This window comes from Charadrius vociferus, unplaced genomic scaffold, assembly GCF_000708025.1.
Source record: "Charadrius vociferus isolate BGI_N301 unplaced genomic scaffold, ASM70802v2 scaffold213, whole genome shotgun sequence".
Classification (NCBI taxonomy): domain Eukaryota; kingdom Metazoa; phylum Chordata; class Aves; order Charadriiformes; family Charadriidae; genus Charadrius; species Charadrius vociferus.
In genome coordinates this window covers 6,635,759-6,661,025 of record NW_009647828.1, presented here as the reverse complement: position 1 = coordinate 6,661,025, position 25,267 = coordinate 6,635,759, and the positions used below count along the sequence as shown (strand labels likewise).

At 39.7% G+C, this 25,267-nt stretch overlaps 1 protein-coding gene across 1 annotated transcript; it reads right to left on the bottom strand.

Annotated features, from left to right (window-relative positions):
- Positions 1-8,725: 8,725 nt before the first annotated feature.
- TACC3 (transforming, acidic coiled-coil containing protein 3) lies at positions 8,726-24,847 on the bottom strand. The gene is made up of 15 exons (XM_009882533.1): positions 24,668-24,847; positions 24,383-24,528; positions 20,808-21,902; positions 19,526-19,625; positions 18,869-19,061; positions 17,783-17,835; positions 16,787-16,920; positions 16,585-16,696; positions 15,710-15,862; positions 13,262-13,338; positions 13,129-13,172; positions 11,943-12,103; positions 10,498-10,604; positions 10,167-10,287; positions 8,726-8,895 (listed from the first exon to the last, which is right to left on the bottom strand). The coding sequence occupies exons 1-15, from the start codon at positions 24,845-24,847 to the stop codon at positions 8,830-8,832; spliced, it is 2,742 nt and encodes a 913-aa protein (XP_009880835.1). The 3' UTR covers positions 8,726-8,829.
- Between the last annotated feature and the right edge of the window lie 420 nt (positions 24,848-25,267).

The following is a 25,267-nucleotide window of genomic DNA, read 5'->3' as shown; positions in this document are numbered from 1 at the left end:
TGGATTGAAAAATGGCTGACAGATAGAGTGTACTATGAGCAACTTTGCTGATGACACAAAATTGGGAGGGGTGGCTCACACGCCAGAAGGCTGTGCCACCGTACAGCATGACCTGGACAGGCTGGAGAGTTGGGCCGAGAGAAATCTTATGAAATTCAACAAAGGCAAATGGAGGGTACTGCATCTGGGGAGGAATAACCCCATGCATTCGTACAGGTTAGAGGCTGACCTGCTGGAAAGCAGCTCTGTGGAAAGGGACCTGGGAGTCCTGGTGGACAACAGGAGGACCATGAGCCAGCAATGTGCCCTGGTGGCCAAGAAGGCCAATGGCATCCTGGGGTGCATCACGAAGTGTGTGGCCAGCAGGTCGAGGGAGGTGATCCTCCCCCTCTACTCTGCCCCGGTGAGGCCGCATCTGGAGTACTGCATCCAGTTCTGGGCTCCCCTGTTCAAAAAGGACCGGGAACTGCTGGAGAGGGTCCAGCAAAGGGCTACAAAGATGATTAGGGGTCTGGAACATCTTTCTTATGAGGAAAGGCTGAGGGACTTGGGTCTTTTTAGTCTGGAGAAGAGAAGACTGAGGGGGGCATCTTATCAAAGCTTATAAATACTTAAAGGGAGGGTGCCAGGAGGATGGGAACAGTCTTTTTTCAGTGGTGCCCAGTGACAGGACAAGAGGGAATGGGCACAAACTTGAGCATAGGAAGTTCCATCTAAACATGAGGAGGAACTTCTTTACTTTGAGGGCAGCAGAGCAGTGGCACAGGCTGCCCAGAGAGGCGGGAGAGTCTCCTACTCTGGAGACATTCAAAACCCACCTGGACACCATCCTGTGCAACCTGCTGTGGGTGAACCTGCTCTGGCAGGGGGGTTGAACTAGATAATTTCCAGAGGTCACTTCCAACCCCTGTCATTCTGTGATATTAAAAATAAGCTGTGCTTCCCAACAGATATGCACACATCATTTGCTGATGTCCTAGATGCTTTGATCAGAAAGTAAGCAGTGAAACTTACAGAGATGTGCATATACATATGGACACACATATACCTATAAATAGACACATGTAAACAGAAAAAGACAAGTATGCTGCCAACATTTCCAATTGCAGTTCTTTTCCTGCTCAGGTTAGCATGGATGCTCAGATTAGACCTAATCCTGGAAATCAAGATTAGGTACCTCTAACTCCAAAGGGTACTGGGGAGACTCATTTCCTTCCAGATAGAAGTCTCTCCCTTTCAGAAGCCAGCCAAACACAACCAATGTTTACTCTCAAGTATACACAGATACTTCCTAATCTTTTTTCATGCAGTCTGAATTAACATAATATTCTCAGTCCATGCCAAGGACATTTCACACGTGGTCCAGCTATTGATCAGTGATACACATTTCTCAGTCACCTCATCCCACATCAACAGCTGGTGTCACCACCAGCATCCTCCTCCTGCCTCTGCGCACTGTTGTTATCTAAGCTGAAAGCACAAGCGCTTTCCCAGGGTTCCTCTGATGGGCTTTCTGGTAAAAAATGAAGGGAGGAATGAATAACAGAACCCTGGCGGACAAACTGACTCCAAGTTCTGCCTTGCATAATTGTCTCTGGAAGGACCTCAGGCACCAGAAAGAGGTTAATAACACCCAGTGCTCGTGTTGAGTCACTCCGAGTATTGAAGTGTCATGGGTTTGAGCAATGGATTTGTTGGTGCCAGCTAAATAAACGATGCGCGATAACGCACCAGCTACTGTGGGCTCTGTAATGGCCAGTCCTCCAGGCTGCCCACAAGCTGCTTCTGACTCGCTCCCAGCACTGACCCCTTTAGGGCCCTAACAGCAGCCACCATTTACAGACTACTTAAAAGCCCTTGTTTTACAGAAAACATGGGGCTGTTTCCATTTTGATTTAGAAGCAGCACATTTTTCCTTATTATAAACAGGTGATGTTTACTGTGCTGTCTGGTTTAGAGGTACCACTGTGCTATGAACAGAGACAGCTCCCACACCGCTTGTCATGGGTAATGCAAAAAGTACCAGATCAGTTTAAATCAGGTTTCTATTTGGAAGCGAGAGTTCTTGTACATCACCTACATTAAAGAGTTAAACTCACAGCAAATCCTCCAGCTCTGATATCCTGGATTCCCGTGGGACTAGATATCAGCTGGAGACTTCAGATTCAGGATCCAGATATAAGTTCCATTGTTTGGAAACAACTGCTGATCAAAACACTGTTTTGGAAAGGATTTTATTTGTTTACAGAAATCTCCATAGAAACTACAGCAGAAATTTTTCAACCAGATGTGATACTTCATTGTTAATTAGTTCATTTATCTGAACAGCTTTCCTATCACGAGATCTGGGCAGCTAAAATTTGAAGTGCTAGCTCCAGGCTGCCCATCAGATGGAAAATATTAGTAACACAACTTTTGGAACTGAAAATCTCCAAGTGTGTTGTGTAAAAGCAACAGACATTGCTAATCTCTAGCTACCGCTGTGGAAACAGAGGCACAGAGCACGGCAGTGGTTTCTCCAAGAGCACTACTCAGAGCCCAGCACTCAAATCAGCTCCTGCCACCCAGACCACTATACCCTGCAATGGATTAAACCCCATCTTTACTGTAAGATCCAATAAACAACACTATTGATCGATATTATGGATTATATCCAATGACTTTCTGCATCTGGGCCCTAGGGGCCATGGTGAATAGCAGCAATAAAATGAGGGTAGCAGCAGATGATACTGCGATTAGGAAAACAAAGCAGCTGTCGCATCCCTGCCTCCTCAGCTCTGTTGAGCACAGTTTGGGAACTAGGCTAAGGATTTTTAGACCAGCATTTACCTCTTTTCCAACCCAAACATAGTTCTCCCTTGTCATACTGACGATGCTTTCAAACAGAGGGGCGAATTGTGGCGCCACAATTATAAATAAAATTATCAGCTGTCGGGCACAGGCTTCCACACAACTCCTTGGTGCAAGCCAGGGTAACGCTTCTCGCTTGCCTCCCAAATGCAGTCCTGTTGGGTTTGCTAATGGAAAGAAAGGCAGGGGATGGTGTTTTAAATGCCAAAAGACAGACAAGTGGTGAAGCTTTCTACATGATGAGACGTTGCATAACTGACTTCCCAAAAAATGCTCAGTTCCTGGATCTACCATCCAATGGTGGGTTTTTTTCCTTAATGGTACCTGTTCTCTTAAGCTGGGACAAATCCCAGACAGGAAATTAATATAAAACGTTTGTATTCTCTCACTACCAGGGCCTACCTGGCACCCTCCTGCCCTCTGGGATGCACAGCCCATTCACACTGATGAATTTGTGCTGCTTGGTCCCCAAAGCCAGCATCACCTTTCTGTTAGCTTTGCTCTCTTTTTGGCTGGTGTATTCCCTGGGGTGAATAATACAGAACCAGCTTGAAGAACTTGTACAAAATGAAATGGGTCGATTGAATTTGAGAAGCACAACATTTACTTGTGTTGGGAGGGAGTGATGCAGGCTCCTGATTTGGAAAAAATGAAAAATTACATGGCACTGCAGGGAAACTATTTCTTTGAGGATCAAGTTAAACCAGACAATAGAAATCAAACTTATTTTTAAGACATTAAAAGAAATAAAAAGCAAAAAGTAAAGCAGTTAACTGGGCTCCAGGATAAAATATTGCTCAGCAAGCCTGGAGAACAGAAAGAGAAGAGAAAGTTTAATTCATTGGATGCTCCATACCATCCTGCCACATTTCCTCCAGAAGAGTCTGAAGTCAACCCTAGCACTGTACGAGAGGGCTAGCCACCAGGTTTGAGACTAAGGCAACAGAGATGTGAGTATTGGAAGGGTCTGCAGGTCTTCTCCCTAGTCTTGCACTGCAAGTCTAAGTGGATTTAAAGAGATGCAGAGAGGAAGATTCACCACATGTTTGTATCCCCAGTGGCTCTTTCCTCAAGCCTAACAAGCCATATGACACACGCAAGCACACTTGGTGCTCTGCTGCAACCCTTAACACGTGTTAGTCCCATTAAACGATCACAGCTACTCCTGGGCCACTGAGACCTATCATACAAACATAGTCAGACAAGCTGGTCCCCAGCACCATCAATTCCTGTAGTGGTCTGACAGGTGACACTAGCCAAGGGACTGTCCTCTCACACACCAAGAGCCAGAAGAGACTCCATATAGCTGGATAAAGTTACACCATAAGCCTCTTAAGGACAGCAGAACTTCACCACTGGAAAACTCTCTCCCAACAGAGAGAAAGATTGGGTCTGACACAGATTCTGAGTCTACAAACTACTAGAGACTTTCAAACAGCAAGACATCATGGGCAAAAACTTGCCAGCAAGCACTGAAAAGCAAGTATCTGATGTAAACTGCAGTTAACTTTACTGGCATTACCATCAAAAATAGGACAAAACTCACAAGGAACCTGCTTCCTTTTCACTCATGCAGAGGATTTAGTTTGTCTGCACTAGGCATACTGAAAAGGAAAAGATGCTGTGACTGATCCATTTGACAAAGTCAAAACCACACTGGTCTTTTAAAACCATGAAAAGATTAGTCATGTCATGATCTAATGACTTCTGAGAGATGGAGAGCTCCTCATGCAGCCAAAGACAGGGTGCTAAAGTGAAATGCTTTACATAAGTTTGTTTCCTAATGGAAAAATAGTATTAATTTCCTCTTTCTGTTTTAAAGTGCTCTGTTGTTTGCTGGTTCAGGTAATAAATCCATCCTCCAAACTGAGGAAAAATAGGAGATGGTCCGTTATTTCTCTGACTTTCTTCTGTACAATTTAATATTTTTATTTATTTATTTATTTTACAACAGGGAGGGCAAAAAAGATGAGTTAGACCTGCTTTGGAGGTATAATTTGCAGCCTCAGAAGTGAAGCTGTATGTTTATATGTTTAGATGTCCAGCTGAAGTCAGAGTTTGATTCAGCCCTTGGCTGGTTCCAGTTTCACACCAAGATGAGTCTGTTGAAATTCACTCATGTCAAACTGACATTTCTTTAATTACTTTCTACTGTCAGGGTAGCACAAAAGGACTAGAAAGTTGGTCAGAATCCAACCCACTGACCCTAGGATCAACCTGGAGACATTCCCTAAATCCAGCAGGGTTTAAGCCATGGCTTCTGAACCAAGGTCTTTAACTATGCAAAAGAATAAAATCTATGCTTGGGCCGTGACAAATGTTCTGCTGAAAATTGGTTTTGGTGGAACAGGAGTGGAAATGACTGGAAAGAAGGTGACTTTGGACCACGAAAAGCAAGGCTACACAGTTATGTTTGGTTTGAAGCCCAAGAGAAGAAAAAGTCCCATTACAAGAGAGATTGACCAACGTTAGTGCAGGTACATGGCACAGATTGCCTGTGTGATAGTATGGTTGAGAAGAGTGTAAGGGTGGATGTGTATCCTGAAGACTTCCTGGAGATCCCAAGAAATGCCAAGGTGTTAAAAGCACAGACCTGTGGAAGCCCTTGATATAAACACACCAATATTGTTAGATCACACAAGCACGTCCTTTGATCCACGCCGATAGGCTCTGAAAAAAGATACATCCTCCCATACACTTGAACTGAGAACAGGCTGCCTGGAGCAAGAACTGTCATCTTCTGTTTGTACAGCACCTAGCAATTGTTCGTATAAATAATAAATAAAACCAAGGAAGCAAAGGCACCAAGCAGTATCAGTTTTCCCTCCTATTATCCGCTTGCAGAGACACCAGTTCACATCAGATGAGGTTCAGTAAGTGGCAATAAGATAACAAACCAGCCAGCTTGATTCTCACATTAGTAAGCGTGCATTAACTAATTCCCCTGAAACACACATGTATTTTGCATATAACAGCTCACACAAGTTCATTAATGTGCATCTGGCCATCTATATTGTATGCTGTAAAGGTGAATGGGGACTATCCAGGCTCAGACGGATAACAAGAACAATTCTTTAAAATAAAGAAAGTAACTTTTCAGCTAGGAGTTACAAAATAGTGAATTCTTACAGATGGTGTGAGTGTTTAGTTGGAGGTACATATTGCACCTGCAGAAAAAATAAGCCATCCCTTCTGAGCAGTTTAAAAATGCTGAGGCCCCCAGCTCCCTGGCCTCTGGCAAGCAAAATAGTTATCCAAGCTGAAAGCTGGGTAATGCCGTGAAGTTAAGCCTTGGGGACTCACACATTCAAAAACTGCTCACTCATCCTCTTCAGTGACCAGGCATTTATAACCATTTCCATTCAAGCATTGGTTTTCACATATTGTCAGTTTTCTCTTAAGTACTGACACAACCAGCAAGCAGGAGAGCCCTGAGCAGATTTCGCACTGTAATCTGTGACCACTGTGTAAGTGTGGTGTGCTGTCTTTCCACATGACACTGAAGAGCAATTTCCATTATCTAATATCAACAGGCAATAACTGGCCACACAAGGAATAATTCTTGATAACATGTGATATCAGACCCGATTAGAATTGTCAGACACCAAGACTACCATAGCACCTGTAGCTGTTACACTGGTCTCTACTGGACAACTTCTTCTGTATCCACCCCCATCAGCAGACTGGGGACAGTGTGTCTGCAAGGTCGATATATTCAAGCAACAGAGCAAATCAGGTTGAAAGTCTCCCCCTCCCTTCTCCACCTAGTAGTTCTCTTCCATTCACCCAGCAAACTACTGGACCAGAGATATTCTGCATAAATAGTAGAAAGCCAGAAGGAATAGAAAGCCATTTCACCCTGAAAGAATAAAGGAAAGTAAGGAAGATTCCAGTCGTCTCTTATGTAGCAGTTGCTTAAAGGTACACACAGTGCAAAGCACACTTCGGCACCTGTAGTACAAAAAAAATCCAGATAGGATTGTCAGTATTTACATGCAGTCTCTTGGCATACATCACTTTGCAGTTCTTTGTCCTTTCCAACAGGATTCTATGAAAACAATTGCCTTATTAGCATTAAGCACAACTAGAGAAGAGGCAGTCTCCACCATTGCAATGTGCTGAAGCACAACCCAGTCTAGTACAGCCAATATTTCAAAGAGCAGCAGCTGCACCTTGTGGAAAGATTTGGCATTGCAGGCTCATCCCTAATAATGAGTTTATAAAGTTAACGCAAATTCAGCTTTGCATTAATCTAGCAAGGGATTGTATTGAAATGCTCTGCCCTTTTCTACCCCTCTTTTTGTGCAAGATGTACAAAATGAACCTGCACAGCACACTGATCCACTGCAAAACAACAGTTTCATCCAGTCAGCACCCTTTTCCCTAGACCAGTTTGTCCAGCTCCTCACACCACTGAGATGATCCAACACCAGGGAGAAAAGAACAGGTCTAACCTTTGTGGTTGTATGCCAAACCTTATCTAATTGTAGGCTACCATCAGCCTGCAACCTCAGTACTCTTTGAGAGCTTTAATAGAAATCAGTTTCCATAATTAAACAGACATGGGCAAGACAGTTCACAAATTTGACCAAACACAAGATTTCTCATCTGTGCAGTGAAGTCTATATACAAAGGAACATCTCAAGACACAGTCTGGAGTAATTCCTGCTATCTGAAGTTGAGACAGGGAGTGAATTTGTTTTGTACACTGTTTTGTGACTATTTTTTTCCTCTGTTACTATCTGGAACTTTCCTAAGCTACAAGTTGAAGAAAACATACAGCAGCAGCATTTCTGCAGGAGACAGGCATTCAACATTGTTGCTACTCATGTCATACTGACACTTTGAAGTTAGTGCAGAAATCAAAGAAAATCCCACTACCATGAACTGGTAGTTAACTGGAGACCTGCCCTGCTCTATAGGATGTTGCTACTACATACGGTTGCTAATACCCCTAACAATACTAATCAATAGCTACCTAACCAAGTAGACGATAGACTCCTAAGCACTGCTACTCCTTTTTCTGCCTGCCCTGGCAGACCACTGTTACTTATACAAGCAGGGCTCCAAGTACAGCTAAGAGCACACCCAGCAGCAACAGCCCTTCCGAGAGGAAGACACAGCTACTAGTCAGGCAAGTGAGGGAATGACCTCCCAGTAATATTGGAAAAAAAAGCTGTAGCTTGCAGTGAGACAATCCTGTTAAAGTCTGTTAGATAATAACAGTTTATCTGAGATGTCTGCTATTTCCCTCATTAAAGCTGACTTCATCGTAACCTGTGACCTGCAGCCTACATCTCTCAAGGCTTTCCATTACAGGGAACCAGCCAGGAGTTCTCAACTGGTGACTGGAAAGTCAATAGCGTCAGACAGACTAATGACATTAAAAAAAAAATCATGGAGATAGAGTAGTAAGCAATCTGTCCTGCTGTTCAGTACTCTGCTTGCCTTGTCTGCAAAAACAGAATCACTCCAGCTCCTCTTAAAAAAAAAAACCACACCACAAAAAACACAAACACACAGCTCAAGTTCCAGATTTTTTTTTACATTACTAAATACTTTATAGCATTTGTGACAAGTCAAGTTTTAGTAAAAGCTTGTAACTCTAGAATGTTTTGATTTAAGTGAGACAGCAGGAAGTGAAAAATAGCAACAATGGTCCATCCTGACTCTCACTAGCAAAGCCCGGTCATGAGTACAGAACCTTGGTGTTCTGACACAGGGAAAAGACTGAGGGCAAGACGATTAAAAGTTTTTCCTTTAAGTGACATGTGAAAGTGTTATGCAGGACATTGCTACCTACTGGAAGTAGCAACTGAACTCAAGTTTATTGACATTTCCTACAAAAGATACTGCCAATAATATGCAAGACAAGTGCAAGTCAAGAGTTTTATTTTCCACGCACATACATAATTAAAAAAGTTAAGTGAACACACGAGACAGGAAGAGACTAGACATATTTACAAGACAGTTAAACTATCAAATTTTTTCCATCTTCAAGATCAAGTCATCACAGATTTTCGTTAGTTCATCATTTTCTTTAGTCTGTTGAAGACAGAAAAAAAAGTGAGGTTCAGATATGTCTAAGCTATGCTACACCCATGTAATAAGCTGAGTCACAAGTCATATTTGCCAACACAAGGAAGAGAGTGTCCATTTACATGCTACTGACTCATGCAAATTTACTCAAAAGGACAGTCAACTTTGTAGAAGGTCACATGGCAACCTTAAGAGCCTCAGGAAGTGAGCCAGAATCCATATTGTCTCTACTTCTTCCAGACTATACATTATACATTGAGACCAATTGATCTAGGGAAATAAGACTTTTCAGACCCAAAGTCTTTTTGTTAGATACACTGAAATTCAAGATAGTGACAGTTTAGATTTTAATCTTCACAAGACAGACAACTCTGTAGGATGATGCTTTGATACTTTTACTGGCATGTAGCAATAATTTCCAGTTTATATAATCCCTTATATGGTCAAACCATTTTAATAAGAGTTCTTAACATAAAGTGTTACTGTATTTATAACAGGAACAAAACTAGTTCTGCATTAAATGGCTTATCTCTCCAGTTACAGGCCTACTGTTTCCTCAGCTATGCAAACCTTAGCCATAAGCCTGGAGACTAACAAAAAACACAGGACTTCTCCCTAACAGGACTGCGTCAGCATTATCTATTTTTGAGTCTTCAATGCTGGCAAAGACACAGCCATACTGCAGTAAAACTAATAGCATGTATTTCCAGCAATATGACTTTCAACACTTAAAAAGCTTTTCTGTGTTGGAACCCTTCAAAGCAAAACCAATGTGCCTTTACAAAACATTTTAAGACTTTATCTATGAAACAATATCAAATACAGGGATTAATGGTCTGAACAATATTGAAAGAGTTCAGACAATACAAAATAGTCCGTATGAATGCTAATAGTTTAACAAATCATGTTTATGAACAAGCTGAATCAAACAGTTATTCAAGATTCTTTGCCAGTTTCCTTTCTGGGACATGTTTAAGTTTCAGATCACCATCTCCTTCAGTAGTTTAGATAACCTCCTGACACAGTAGCATGGATGGATCACTGCCACAACCTGCCTATGGGAATGAACATTTCCCCCTAACAATCTAAACATCCAGATGAGTCTTGACATAGAGTTGTGCCTTAAGTTTCAATGCCTATTTCCTAAAGCCTGCCAGGACAGCAGCCATCAAGACCAGCACAGTTCACATAACTATTTCTAGCACTGGTACGAGGCAGTTCTTGACCTAGTCTAAGGCAATAGCTTGAAGAGACTCACCCATGACATTTTGACTAACCTTTTGTTCAAGCGTCCTCTCTAAAGACTGGATCCTCATTTGTTCTTTGCGGAGACTGGCTTGTAGTGCTGCAGTCTCTGATTTAGCTTTGCTTCGTACCTGGGCAATTTCCTCATTTGCTCTGAAATGGAAGCAAGATACTGTTTACATCCCCTTCGGAGAGCACAGCAAAACTGTTGATACAATCACTCTAGATGCTTGCGCTTTGGATTAATCCCCAAACTAAAAAAAAATTTAAGCCAAGTTTTGGTATTAATGAACCACATTTTGCAGCAACTGTGAAAACTATATCTTTCACTCCCAGTACTTGGCTTCTTGACATGATACTTACTGATGCAGCTTCTCTTCAGCATGTGCCTTTAGTGCCTGATATCTCTGCTCCTCTTTTTTAACTCTAGCCAGGTATTCTTCAGCACATTTTTTCAGAGCTTCTTCGTTCTGTCCCAAAAACAAGCAGCTTAGTCAGCTTTTTATGTGTTAGTAGATGCAAAAGTCTCTCCACTTCACAAATGGCCTATTCGACTACACTGAAGTGGCAGTATTTGCTCACCAGAATACTAGGAACAACTGAAGTCCCATAGACCTACACAGGGACTAAAGTTTCCCCTTTCAACTCTCTTAACTTTGCAAACCAAGACTTATTCACCCCATTTCCTCCCAATATACTGTTTAAACTTTAATAAATTTCAGTAAAGGGAAAATGTCACTGAAACTAAGGTCACTGAACAGGGTGGGGGGGGAGGTGTTTGTTTTTTTAAAATCAGCTTTGTCTTAGTTTGCAATTGTCCTAAGAATAGTTAGAAATCCAACTACTACAGAGAATCCATGGAAAGATTCAGGCTTTGGACCCTGACCTAAATAAAGCCAACATTAACAGCAAGAAAGTTACCTTTCAGACACTATGATACCTTATTTTATTAGCTACTATAGCAAGTTGGAACTGTTTGAAACAAGTGCTAAGACTCCCTACTAATTCCAATTCTTGAATTTAGCAACTCCGTTTCCAAGTGATGCTTTAACTCTGTGCTACAGAAAGGGCTTCTGAATTTAGGGTGGAAAGATGGAAGGGACATAAGATGAAGGAAGGTGGATTCTTCAGTAAAGCAGAAACTTGAGTTGTAACACAGACATTATGCCTGTTTCTCAAACCTAGACTACCACAAAGCTTCTAACAGGATACTTCTAAGCTTGATTAAATAACAGACATTAAAAGGTAACTGAAGGAAAAAATCTGAAGGCACTTTTTAAACACCAACTGAATCAATTTTTATGCATGTCATGCATCAAGAAACCACGGTGTACGATCAATAGCTTAATTCTTCCAGTCTCTGAAAATGCTGCAGAATGAAGGCCTGACGGGGGGTTAAGCTAAAGAATACCTAATAAACTATTATCATTTTGACTTGTAATAGCAAATCCTCTTCAGCATCCTCTTCAACAAGATGTAGGGGAAACAAGATACCCTTATGCAGCAGCTGCTACATGACAGCCTGTCTCCATGATTGACAGAAAAATGACATGCATGCAGCAAGAAACAGCTTATTGTTTTGTTTGAAGAAACTTTGGCTTCTAACAGAGAGATCATCATACTTTAAGCCAGCCATTAAATACAATAACCCAGTATTTTTTTAAATCTAAGTAAACAATAACTTGGCACCTGGATTTACAGGTAGTGCCTATACTAGCTAATTAATAGCTGCTCTAGAAAGTCATCATTTCCTCTCCACTAAGTCTCATATATCTTAGAAGGATATTATTCACATTATAGCATCTTACTTTGCGGTAACCCTCTAACACTTCTTTCTGTTTTTCAAATCGTTTGAAGAGTTCAGAGAAGGATTTCTCCATGGAGTTCAAATCTGAAATAACTTGTTGCTTCTCTTCCACCATCCTCTGCATTTCTTTCTTTGAAAGTTCTTTCTGCTTCTGAGCATCCTCTAAAGAAAGTAGAATTAACAGAGTTACACTCATGATAGTTAATGCATTAGTATAAAACTAGTTCCATAGTATGGACAGACAACCCACAGACCTTCAATTCTTCCTCTTAAGGGAAAAAGGGGTTTCATGAGGTAGCCTCTCTTCTGAAAGGACACCATATCTTTGCTTTTAAGGAAGCAGTCATATTTTCTTTATTTGAAACATACTACCTCACACCAACCCTAATGCCATGAAAGACCGATTATAAAGTTCTTGCCTAAAGCATTGTTTCTCTTGCAATATAGTCAAAATACTACACCCAAGTTTACCATAACAGGAGCCTCAAATGTTGTAATAGAAGCAAGGAATAAAAATATTTTTTTTTCATTAAATATACACAATAGCTGGAAGATCTGGAGGAGACTAGGCTAACAAGCCAAACCAGCATAGCAAATTCTTTCAGGACATTTTTGTTAGCATACCCGACTTATGTTTCCCATAGGCTTAAAGAAGCACAAAAAAACCTGACATAATATTAGTCTCCTTAAAGAACTACATTTAAGAAAGGCAAAGATTTGGCTATTCAGCTTTGAACTAGGAGAAAGTACCTATACAAACAAGAGTTTCATTCAATGTCTTCCTAGATTTGAAGCCACAAATTTGACTGAAGCAAAAGCCAGATCTGTACAGCAAGAACTTCTATTGACATCCTATCACTTAAATGAGGTCAGATAATAAACAGTTAAACACAAAGTGCAGACAACTGGATCCACCAGTCTTAATAAGCCATTCACACTCCATGTTAGATGTGTTCATGCCTGATTCAGGAAGTCATCATGACCTACTAAATGATATCATGTCTGTATGAATATGTATGAAAGTGTTACTTTACTTTGTCTGAAACCTTACACTCACCCTGGAAGTACTTGAAATATTAATGCCATCAGAAGTGAAAGAGTACTACCTTCAGCTAGTAACCTTAGGCTAAGTATGCACCACCACCCTCTACCCCGCAAGTCACTCAAAGTGTAAATATGGAACTTACCCATCATTTGTGTTATGGTACTTTCAAACTCAGCAACTATTTTTCTAAAAAACATTAAAAAAAATGTTGAACATAAGTTAGAAAAAGAAGCTGGAGTAAATAAGTAGATATAAAAATCGGGACAGATTCATACCCCATTTCCTTGTATTCCATATGAAGCTTATCATACTTATTTTTCCATTCTTGAGTCTCCAACTGTTTCTCTTGAACCTTTGAGGGAAAAAGTAAACCTTTATTTCTTGTATAGGAAGAGAGACAAGATTTGATACTCAGAACAGTCTGAAAGGCAACTTAGGTATAATTTGATATGGAGAAAAATAAGTTCTAACTGCTTAACAGAATCGAAATTAGATGTTTTATTAGAAATTTAAGTCAAATATGATGTAGATTAATATGCAGGTTTCACACACACAATTCTCACTCAACGTTATCAATATCTCTTCAAATGGCAAGATCAGGGTCAACTCAGTCAGCCTCTCAGACACTCTTACTCATCACATATGCAGATCATTGCTCCTTTGCCAGTTATGTTCTCTAAAGAATTAATATTCTCTCGTATGTTTCCCTTTTTATTTATTAATATTCTCTCATATAGTTCCCTTTTTATTTACAAGGCAGACAAAAAAAAGCAACACAGATCCGCTAATCTTAACACAGGAAAGAGCAAATACACGAAGCCTATTCTAGTCAAGATCAAATCGCTGTTTGGAATAATTTATATTCAACACTCAATCCTCCCCCTACCACATTTCTAAATTTAAAGACACTTCAGTTCTTTTAAAAATAACCACACCTATTTCACATCAGCTGAATTAAAGCAAAGCTCATAGTAACAGTATTAATCAGTATAAGCACTCTTCGCTAAATGTTTTTTCCTGGGGTTTCTATCAAAAACTTATAGTTGAGTATAGTGTGGGAGGACTTCAATGACAGAGGCCCAAAATACATAAAAAGACCTGGAATTTTAAACAAGAGAAGGTGAGAGCACATGATTACTGCTCAAAGTTGCACAGTTTACTGTAGTACACCGATTCTCAGTATTCAGAGTAAACTTATTTTAGACGTATCGTAATATTTCAGATGAGAGGAAGTGGGGCACAAGTAGAAAAAAAAAGAATGTACCACAATATAAAGAGAATTAACAATAGATAGGCTAGAACAAGTGTTACAAAAGCAAAAAAGTGTGATGATGGAAACCAGTTAGAAACTTTCATTTGCAAACTCTACAGAAATAGCTGAGTAGACCCAAAAAAGCGTGCTTCCATGAAGTGCTGTGTTTGCCCAGAAGGAAAATAGGTCAGGTTCCCCCCCTGCCCTTGAGTTGTTTCACCAAAAAAAAAAAAAAATCTTAAAATTTAGTCTGTCTTCCTTTCAGGTTAATATAGTAACTCCAAGCATTTTTATTTGTTTAAGTGACACACAGCTGGAGTCATCCAGTCACACCTGTCTTGCTACAACTATGTTTGCATGTTTAAAATCGTTCTTTGAAACAAGAGATCAGAGCACCAATTTCAAGATATTACAAGCTTTACTCCCTGTTATTACATAAATTCTTCATTTTAGATCAATGCACTAAGAGCTGTCCTCTGTCAAAGCTTTACTTGTTTTCCTGTACTAGACAACAGGGTAAAAGTGTCCTCCTAAATGACAGAAATCAAAAGTTACTCCTAGAAAAACTAGTATCTTTGTACTCTAAAGGGAAAGAATAACTTAAGCAGCAAATAACTACAGGTCATCTTCATTTGGTGTCCTTAGTGTCGCTGCCTGCAGTATAGGTTGTCAGGAATTTTGAATGCTTTATTTTCTTCTGAAGTTAATTTTGGCATGGCATGATAGCTTTAAGGACATTTATGTTAAAGTACTGCTCTTACATGATTTAGTATGGGTAAGGTTACATAACCCAGAAACCATAATTAATCAAATATTCAATTTATTTTTATTTTTGAGTGGACACTTAACTCTTTTTGCATCAGTAAGAAGATGGGAGTTCACAAGCAATTTCTGTAGTGATACAGTTACAGAATATGCTTGAAATCCCACTGACTACTTCTTCCCCAATCCACTAATGTTTTTCTCCTCCACACTGAGCTCTAGATCTCACTTTTATTTTATTAGCTGGACATGCTGTTGTGCTTCCCCATCCCACAAAAAACCCACCAACTGATCACCGCACTGAATTGGCATTAGTTTTATCTCGTTTTTAGGAAATAATCAATCAGAAGCAGCTGCTCCCTCCCATTGGCAAGAACAGGTATTTCCTACCTAGTTTAGTAAAGAGTGTTTACATCACTAATATTAAGCCTAACCATTCCATCTGATAATGGATGCTTTCTAATACTGATCAGCTCTAAGGTGGAAACTGACTGACTAATACTGAAGTTTACCGTATTTCCTTAGATATTAGCTCTGAAGAGTTCTATACCTACTGCTCTGATCCAGCACACAGCAAGCTTCTCAGAATGAGATACTTTTGTCAAGTAAGATGGAAAGAATTGCGAAGTACAGAGATTTATACCAGATAAGCTAGACACAAGGGACTTTCAAGGCTGTGCAAAGTTCTGCTTTGGAAGGGCCACCATACCTCTTTTTTCACCAGCTCAACAGCTGCATCCATGTCTTTTTGGCTATATTTTAGTACATCTATAATAGCATCCACTGCAGTGTTTGTGGAAGCAGCAAGACAGAGTGGAGAAACATCAGTAGTAAGAGAGTCTGGAATTAGGGGATCTGTGTCCTGTGAGGAGAAAAAAAAAAAAGTAGAGTTTCAACAGATTCCTCTTTTCATGCCATTGATTAGCTATATGCAGATTATTTGATGGTAAATCAACATATTTTACTTGAATGCACAAAATAACCTCCACAACTTTATTATAATAACTTTCTTACATTGTAAATCTCTTTAGAACCATGTAGTTATCTTTTAAGCATGTAACAAAAATTGCTACCCACCAATTATAGCTATCAAAGCAGATGTCACCATGCTGTTCCCCACCAGTAAAAAAGGCACCATTTCAGGATGAACTGCTGTGTGCAGTTCTGTTCATAAAAGGCTGTTCAAACTATAAGCCTTAGATTGTAAAGCATTAAGTTTAATCACGTAAGTGCTTTTCATCCTAACAGTGCATTTAAAATGCAAGCTTGTCTTATTTTTGTGGCTTCAGCTGCATGAGAAAGGTTGCTTGATGAAAGCACTCTTAAAAACAGCTCAAATTCTTAGACCATGTGCAATGCCACCAGTTCCCAAGAAACAAAAATTTAATACTGAACAAAATGAAGTCCACCAAAAAGTTCAACTCTGATGTGAGTATCCAACCTGTTTTTTAAGATAACAGTTTAAACGAGCATTAAGTATTCTGCAATCCTTAGAATATCTGCACAAGTCTTAAGTCCAAGTCCTAGCCAACCCCTTTCCCAAAATATTAATATGAAACCTGAGACCATTCCAGACACACTTACAGAAGCTGTAAATGTTCCCAGAAGATCTAGTCCTTTTGGTTTTTCTTCATTTTGAAGACTCACTGCTGGCTTTTCAGCTTCCTCAAGCAATTTACTTAAATCAGCAACAGGTCTAAAAACGAAAAAACATACACCATTATATTCTAGCAGTGCCTTTCTTCGTAAAGTTACATGCTACAGCCTAGACCAAGTCAGTACCTACCCACACTGAAGTGGAGCTCCCGTGATATTCATCTTCGTTTCAATAGTACCAGAAATTGGTTTTCTTGGACTGTCTCTCAACAGAGGGTCAAACTTCAAATACAGCGACTGCTTCCTCAAGGCAGACTCTTTGAACTGAGGGGAAAAGAGGCACAAACTGGCAGATATGCTGCTTCATAGCACAACACACACATCCCCCACACACATAAGTAATCCTCTGGAGAGAGGGTGAGCCTATTCTTCAGTGACCAGAGCATTGTTCTCAGGAGAAAAATTACATAAGAGAATTCAGTGCCCACACACTTCAATCCTTATGTAATATCAAGTGAACTCAATCTGCTCACAGACACAACCAAAAGAGCAAACACTTATGAACTATTCAAAACCAGCAAAAGACACTGAGAGGGAGAAATAGTATCATAAGATGAATGAGCAGTGCAAGTCATTCTTGGTCTTTGCTCACACAACAATAAAGACAAACACAGAACGATCAAAACCCAATTTCAATTCAGTGTATTCACTGTATATTTAGAGCCACTCCTGCTCTGGACCAAAGTAGAAGAAAGAATAACTAAGCTGAACTGATTGAAAACTGACATGCTCAATTTAGAGACAGATTTCCTGAAACTGCCCATAAAACAAAAGAGCTTAGAAAAAAAAGTATTTTCAAAACGACGATCATACACTTTCAAAGCATTATGTTCTTGCAGTTTTGGCAACTAGAGAGGTGAAACGTCATTCATCTCAGTTTCACCACTATTAAAGAAAAATAGGACCTTTGCAAACTGACCTCTGATCCTTAGCAGAATTGCTTATAACTATTCCTTCCACCACCAACCCCTGCCCAGCCTTGTGGACACATTCCTTTGGAATACAACCTATATTTCTGTGGGCAAGCTCGAAGTATTTCATGAAAACATTTAAGGCTTGACAGTTTCATTTTCCTTTCCTCTCTGCTCTGCTAGGGAGATAAACAAAACATTGCTGTCATACTTACTGATGAAGTCCCAAACTGTTCCAGATAGTCTACTTCTATGCCCATTCCTAGAACTGGAAAAGAAAGTACACAATGAAGACACAATATTATCATTTTGTCTTACAGTGAAACACCTAGACAGAAACAAATAGGTACATGTATAAAGCAAATAAATCCCTGCTCCCATGTCATGAGGTCTAGTTTTTCATTTAGTAAAAATATTGTATTTGTATCTGGACCTTAAAAAATATCTTTGTTTATCTTAAAATTAAAAAAAAAAAATCAGGCAAACACAGCTTTCATTTGTCCCCAAATACTTGTAAGAATACATAGAATTTAACACATAGTTGAAGAACTTCTGTTGTTCTATGGTTAAAGTGGTAAACATTCAGATATTCTACTCTTTCATACAATGCCCCATAAAAGAATAAGATTGGCAATCTCACCATTAAAATCAGCACATATCTCAGATTTGAACAATGAAGTTATAGCCATTTATCAAAACTCTGATTCTACTCAAGTTAAGTGACAGACTGCACTGCAGTCAAGTCATTTGCTCATCCTTCCACACAATGCTCCTACACAGAATAACCCTTCCAGGTGGTTAAGTCACAGCTATGTAGTAAGCTTTCAAGACAGGCATGCAAGTGCAGAAAGACCATCCACACTGCAATACAAAATCAGCATTCAAGTAATGCCGAGGCCTCCAGTAATCTACAAGACTCAAATACAGGCAGTCGCATAGCTCTACCGCTCTCAATTTAGAAAGTGCTTAATACCAGAAGTGGTTTTAAGGGAGCATTTTTTCAGCACAGAAAGCTGCCACTGAAACTCTAATTGTTTCTGTACCAGCCTAAATTTCATTCTTCCAGGCAGCTGAATGCTAATCGCCAGCTTTCTGAATTTAGCTTAATCTAGAGAAAGTTAGAAATACACTGAGGTACATTTCCCACCCCTGATAGTCATTGCAGCTTTTACAGTCCTTTCAGAAGAGCAAAGTGAGAGACAAAAAAACACTAGAACCAATGAGTAAACCGAAGCAGAGAAATACATACACAGAGGTTATTGTAACAATATCTTTCCGTCTGTTCTAAAGAAATGTCTTACCTTCTGATGATGGTCTGAAGAGCTCACCAGGTTCAGTGCTAGCCGTCTGCTCATCTGCTGCTATTTCGGTTCTCTGAGAACTAGGTTTAATTTCATCTGCAGACATTGACTTTTTTCCACTGTCAGCAGAAACCAAATTATCTTGAGGGGGGACATTAGCTGGAGACACTTTAGATGGGCTCATTTGCTTCTCCTGATGAGAAAAAACACAATCCCCTGTATTGTTAAAATAATGATTTAAATGCAATGAAAATCACAATAATGATCAAATTGGTTTGTCATAAACTAGCTGGGCGGCCAGCATAATAAACCAAGAGTTCACAGGCTTAGAAACTGAACTACCAACACCAAGTACAGCTCATGTTATACAGGAGTTACTTTTTTTTTTTTGAGTCCACACCCTTATGTTTGTCCTTATATGCAACCGCTGATCAAAAAAAGATAATAAATACCAAGGTACCAATTTGGTTGTCTCTGATGTTACCTTCAAAAGACAAGTTTGCACAGCTGAAATTCATTCTAGAGCTGCTGAAGATGCATGAAAACACTAGTTCTTGGAGAAAATAACCTTGTCAAATACATGTTTGATAAGGTTAAGTCAAAGAACTCTTTCACAGATCAACTTAGTAAGAACTGGCTATCTTTCCTATACCTTACCATAGCTATCTCTCCTGGAAGTTCAACTTCTCCTTGGACTCCTGGCTTGTCTTCTTGAGTTCTTGGTTTGTGTTCTACCACACTCTGTTTGCTGATTTCCCTAAAGAAAAAAAAAAATCCAAGTCACACAGACAGTTCCAAATTCTATTTATGAGATACACTGAAACACTGAGCAAAGAATGGTTATTTGAGAGTTTTTACTGACATAGAACAGGAAGCTTTAAGGAGGGTGGAGATTTAAATTCACTGTCTTGCCTGGTGACAACTTAAGTGACTGAAAGCTCACCCTCCATCAGAAGCAGTGCTACCTCAGGAGCAGAAAGTCACAGCAGTATCACTTACTCCTAGTCACTTAACACTGCTGTCCAATTTCCATTTAAGCCCATTATTTTTTTCAATTAAATATAGGCTTTTTGTTTAATCATGAGCAGAATTACAAGCAGCCTGGCACTCTTTCTTTTTTTTGCAATGCAGTGATTATTGGTATAAAGCACAGAACTTCTCTAATGAAGTCCTATACTTTAGTTACTGCTGACAGCACAAACTTAACTTTTCAACTTGGTAAATAGTAGCTGATCATGTTACACAGGGAGCAAGACAGCAAACATTTCTGTCAAATGAACATCTTGCACCAGTTTAGTTCTGGTAAGCACCTGGCTGTCTACGGTAATGCTGACATTTTAGTAGTTAGATTTTCTAGGAACAACACCACAACATCTCCTATTCTCAAATAAAAAGTTTTATGTGGTTCCTAGAAAAACCCGCAACTTTTGTGACAAGCCTTTTTATTGGAGATAGCATTCAGATACCAAGAACATGCAAGGAAGAAACAACACCTCAGAGTTCAGCCAGGACACTAAGCAGAGAACAGCATTGCCTAGCTCCTTCACATGCTGAAGCATGTGCAACACTGCTGCCTACTTACCTGTTTTTTGAAAAACAGCAGAAGTCACATGATTCTCCACATTTTACACTAATCTTGAAGGAATGAAGAAAGAGCCATTTGACCAAAGTACTAATGCTCTTCCCATAGAAGCCTATTCCCTTCCATTCCTCCAGATTTAAGAACACCTTTTGCCCAGAGCTAGCCATCTCAGGATGGTTTCCCCAATTAGATCTTTCCTGTTGCAAAGTATTGTGTTAAAGGTTACAGTGTGCAACAGACTCAGCCAGCCTCAGAGGCCGGAAGTCAAGGAGGTAGGAATCAACTAGAGACACATCTAATTATCTTTTCTTCACATACATTTAATGTGCTTCTACATTCAGCTACAGATTTACTTACAGACTTTCGGGTTCTCGTTTCTCAAGAGTTTCACGGGTACTTGGTCTGTTATCCTGCTCCACTGGAAGAGACTCCCTTCTTGATGATGTACTGTCCTGTTCCTCTTGCAGGTGAGCTTTCTGAGGGCTAGGTTTAGAACACTTGAGCGAGCTGGAAATTTTAGAGCCTCCTCCAAACGGATTAAAGTTTGGATCATCAAGTTTGTCCCAGTCAAACTTATAAGATGCTTTGGGAACAGGGATTTCATCTTCCACATTACTTTTATTTTGCACTTCAGTATTCTCTGGTTTTGTTTTGGTAATAGGAATTTTTTTGGAAGGTGGCTTAATTCCAGGTCTTTTACCTAGTTTCTTAGGAGGTGGCTTTCTAGCAGTGGTATTATCAAAGTCAAATTCCAGTTTTACTGGTCCAGCCTTGGTGACACCAGGCTTTTCTTCAAGTTCCCCTTTGGAAACACCCAGATCTTCTGCAGGCTTTGACTCTTCTGCGGAGGCTTTTTCTGCTACCAAAACATTCTGAAGCTTCGATTCCCCAGTTTTATAAGAATTAGTTACATCAGAACTACTGGGACCTAAGTTGCCAGACAACTGTACAGGTGTAGGTGCTTCTGCTAATATCACTGAGTTATCAATTTGGCTTATGTCTGCAGAACCAGACTTCACGTCCTGCACAGGGTCACCGATTGCTTGCTTAGGGGACAGCTTAGATTTGTTAGACTCCAGCTCTCTCAATACAGGTTCTTTTCCAGAAAAAAGAGTCTTCTCCTCTTCACTTGAACGTTCTGCACTTGATGTGTTTGAAGCAAAAGAAGCTGTATCATCCAGCAGAAGAGAATCATTACTTTTTTCAGATGTTTTCTCAGGGCTGCTAGATACTCTTACAGGAGACTTTTGCAGATTTCCAGGAGAATGCTGCAACTGCACTGAACTTTGAAATGGATTGATGTCATTTAAGTTATCAAAATCAAGATTGTAGGAACCTCGACTCTTCACTGGCATCTCATCATCTGGGTAAGGAGCCGTGCTAACTTTCTCTGGCATTAGTGTATTTATCACTGTATTGTTTGCTTCAGCTTCAGTCTTTTGTTGACATGTGCTGCATTAAAAAAAAAAGAGATAAAGAAATCACAGGCGCTATAGCTATTTTTTAGACATCATTTGATATTTTTTAGACATCATTTGAAATCATCTTTAAAAAGATACTTGCATAAGTAGCTTTGCAGGCTCAGAGTAATCTGATTTTTTTGACATAAAGCAGCTGACAGCAAAAGAATATCAGTGTCATACCAAGAATTCCGTTCCCACCTAAACAGTCAGAAGTTAGGAGCTCTGGTACACATGAACTATAGGGAGATTAGTCCTTGAAGCTAGTCAGTATTTTTAAGCTATCTGTTCTACACAGCTTTTTTACCTTATGCCAGTCATCACTGAAGACTGCTCCACTCACTACAGCATATGGACCTTCCATTTCACTAGACAGTGAAATATACATTCCTTAAAAGGAGTTATTAACAGTAAGCAGCTCAAACACAGGCACAGCTAGTAGTACATCTTCATGTACGTTCATCCATGAGTCATGACAGGCTCGCAAGTCTAGGACCAAACTCAGTCATGATTCAGGTTCTGCCTTTCTAGCCATTACTTTGTCTGGTCATTCTGGCAGATACTTTTCCCCCGAAAGTATGCACCAGCATTTCATCTACGAGGGCCTACATACCAAAAGAGAACCTGGACTTCAGGCACTCTAAACTTTACAACAGCATATCTGAAGAGCTAAGTGGTATACAAGAAAATACTTCCCCAGTAAGAGAAAGATAAGATTCTCTAGCAGCAGAAACAGGTTAAAGAAAGTCTGTGTACTCACTGCTGCTGAGTATTCTACAAGTTATTGCTGTCCACTTCATTTCCCCAAACTCTACTCAACTTTTGAGGCTTAGCCTCAGACCATAGAGAGTTAAGCCATTACTTCCTGAAACAGTATTTCCTCCCATTGTTTTGTCCCTTCGTAAAGTTATTATTTTCTATGTGCCATCCATATCTGCTGTAGAACAGAACATGATTAAAAGCCACTCACTAAAAAACACCACGTCGATAAACCCGAAAGCAAAAGCGGGAGATAAGAGTTCAGGAAGTCCTTCTCACCCGGTTTGAGTGCCTCCTCCCTGCAATAGTTCAGCCCCGGGCTTGTTCAACTACTCAGGCCCCTCCCTTTCTCCTGCAGTGTTTAACCTCATAAATGCCAGTCAAGAGCGAGACACCTGCTTGTAACTCGAATTACTTGAGTCTAGTCGAAAGTGACACCCTTCAGCAACACCTAGTCCTTTAGCTTATTCACTACAAACAGATCCTTACATCTTAAAAGCAGAAAGGATGCACACAGTAAAAGCAATGTCTTGACAGACAATTATTCCCTAACTAAAGCAAATTTGGCGATAGTCCTTTTAACTCACTTGAACATTATATGTACCAAATCTTCATTTATTCACATGAGCAATAAGTTTGGGGCATAAATGCAATTAAGTCATTCAAAAATTGTGCTGGCTAGCTGAGAAGTACTTTTCTAAACTAGAGTACGCATGCAAGTTCACAGTTGAAGCAAAGCTATACATTTAAAGAATGTTTAAGTGTTCCCATCTTTCTCCCTTCTCCCCTTCCAAAAAACAAGAATAGGGGTCAAATGAAAGTACTGGATAGTTAAAAACAAGCAAAAGGATGTATTCCCTTGCAGAGATAAACTTAAGATCTGAGACTTCTTGCCACTGGGAATTGTTGATATCAGGTGTTTATACAAGTTTAAAAAGGAGCTAAAAAAGTCAGTAACAAAATATATGCATTGAGACCTATTCAATAACATTGTTAGAATGCTATTTTATTAAACTATTATAACAATATTGCTAGTAAAGGAGAGTTGCAAAACCCCAAATTGGAACAGTGCTGTTTTGTGCTGTTCTCTAGACAGCTACCACAAGCCACTTTAAGACATGGGCTGCTAGACTATAAAGGCACACAAACTTGTTTGTACTTGGAATTGTTGTTATAGTCACTTTGTGTTGCTAGATTTTCTTTAATCTTAATGCTCATTGACTCAAGGTGTCAGTTCAAGCTAACCCTTCAGAAGATGTATCTTAAGGAGAAAATCTAAAGAGATAAAACTGCACTTAACATACAAAAGAAGTTTAAAGGCTTAGATTTAAGGATTAGCTTCAGAATAGTTGTAGTCTCACATGAAAACCTTACTGTAGGAAACAGTTTTGTATTCTCTGCCTAACATGTCTCTTTTCTCTTAAACTATTTATATCATAAGTAATTTCTATGAAATCAGTTACTGAGGAGTTAGAAATAGAGTTCAATACTCAACATTACAACTAAGATAATTGTTGTTCCTTTTAAGAAAGTTTTATCTTTGAAAAAGAGTTTGTGCAACAAAGTCAGCATTCATTTTCATCCTATTGTGCAGTTTACATCTTGTTATAAAATGCAAACTTACATTTTAACTATACAGGTTTATAGTGTGGAAAAATTAACTTGAGTATGTCCCACATCGCTAATACTATTAGTGGTGGATACATTACTTACTCAACATTGACGAGTGCAGATAAAACATCATCCGCCAAGGCTTCACTGCAATCATCAAGCGTGAAAGTAGTCTCAAGTTTATCCGTCATAGTAGGACTTAAGATTTTTCGAGTCTGAGGATCTCTCAGAGGAGTCTGAAAGGTTACCTTTAAGAAAGGGGCGGGGGGGAGGAAAAAGGAAGAACATGAACACCACAATATTTTCAAGCTCCAAATAGCATATGCATTCAGTAGCAGAGATCATAGAAGGCGAAAGAATACAATCAATACAAAAGCAAAAGTTTACCTTCATAGCTTTTGCCACGCTTTTTGGTGGCAAGTTTTCTTTCTGGGACAGGCGTAGAATGGAAGGTCTTCCTGTAGGTTCCGGCGGAGCAAAGAAAAAGCCACAGTCTTCCGCTGTTAGATCATCCTTGATGTTTCCTCCGTTTTCTCCATTTTCTGCATTTAAAATCTGCAGACTCATTCTAGAACATCAACACATACAACATTGCAGCATGAATGAGAGGGTGTGGTCAGCCAGATGCACTTTCAGATAATCGAAGAAGTTGGAAGCCTGGCACTGGCTAGCAAAGATTAGCAGCTTCAAAAGAAGTTTTAAAAGTAGTGAGAATCTTCATATGAAGAGTTAGATCTCGGAAGACTCTGAAAGCATCTAAATGCAGCACTGCACAGCCCCTCAGCTTTTGTTAGGGGTCTAGGACATTGTTATTACCCTTTCCACAGTTAAAATTATAACCTTACTAATTAAGCTGCCCATCCTTTAAACAGAGCTGTCATTTGCAAGCTTCTTCATTACCAGCCCCTACAGCCAGTAGTGACATACAGTCATGTCTTTTGTAATAGGGCATCTAGCAAGCAAAATTACAGCTTTTGCAAGGAGCTG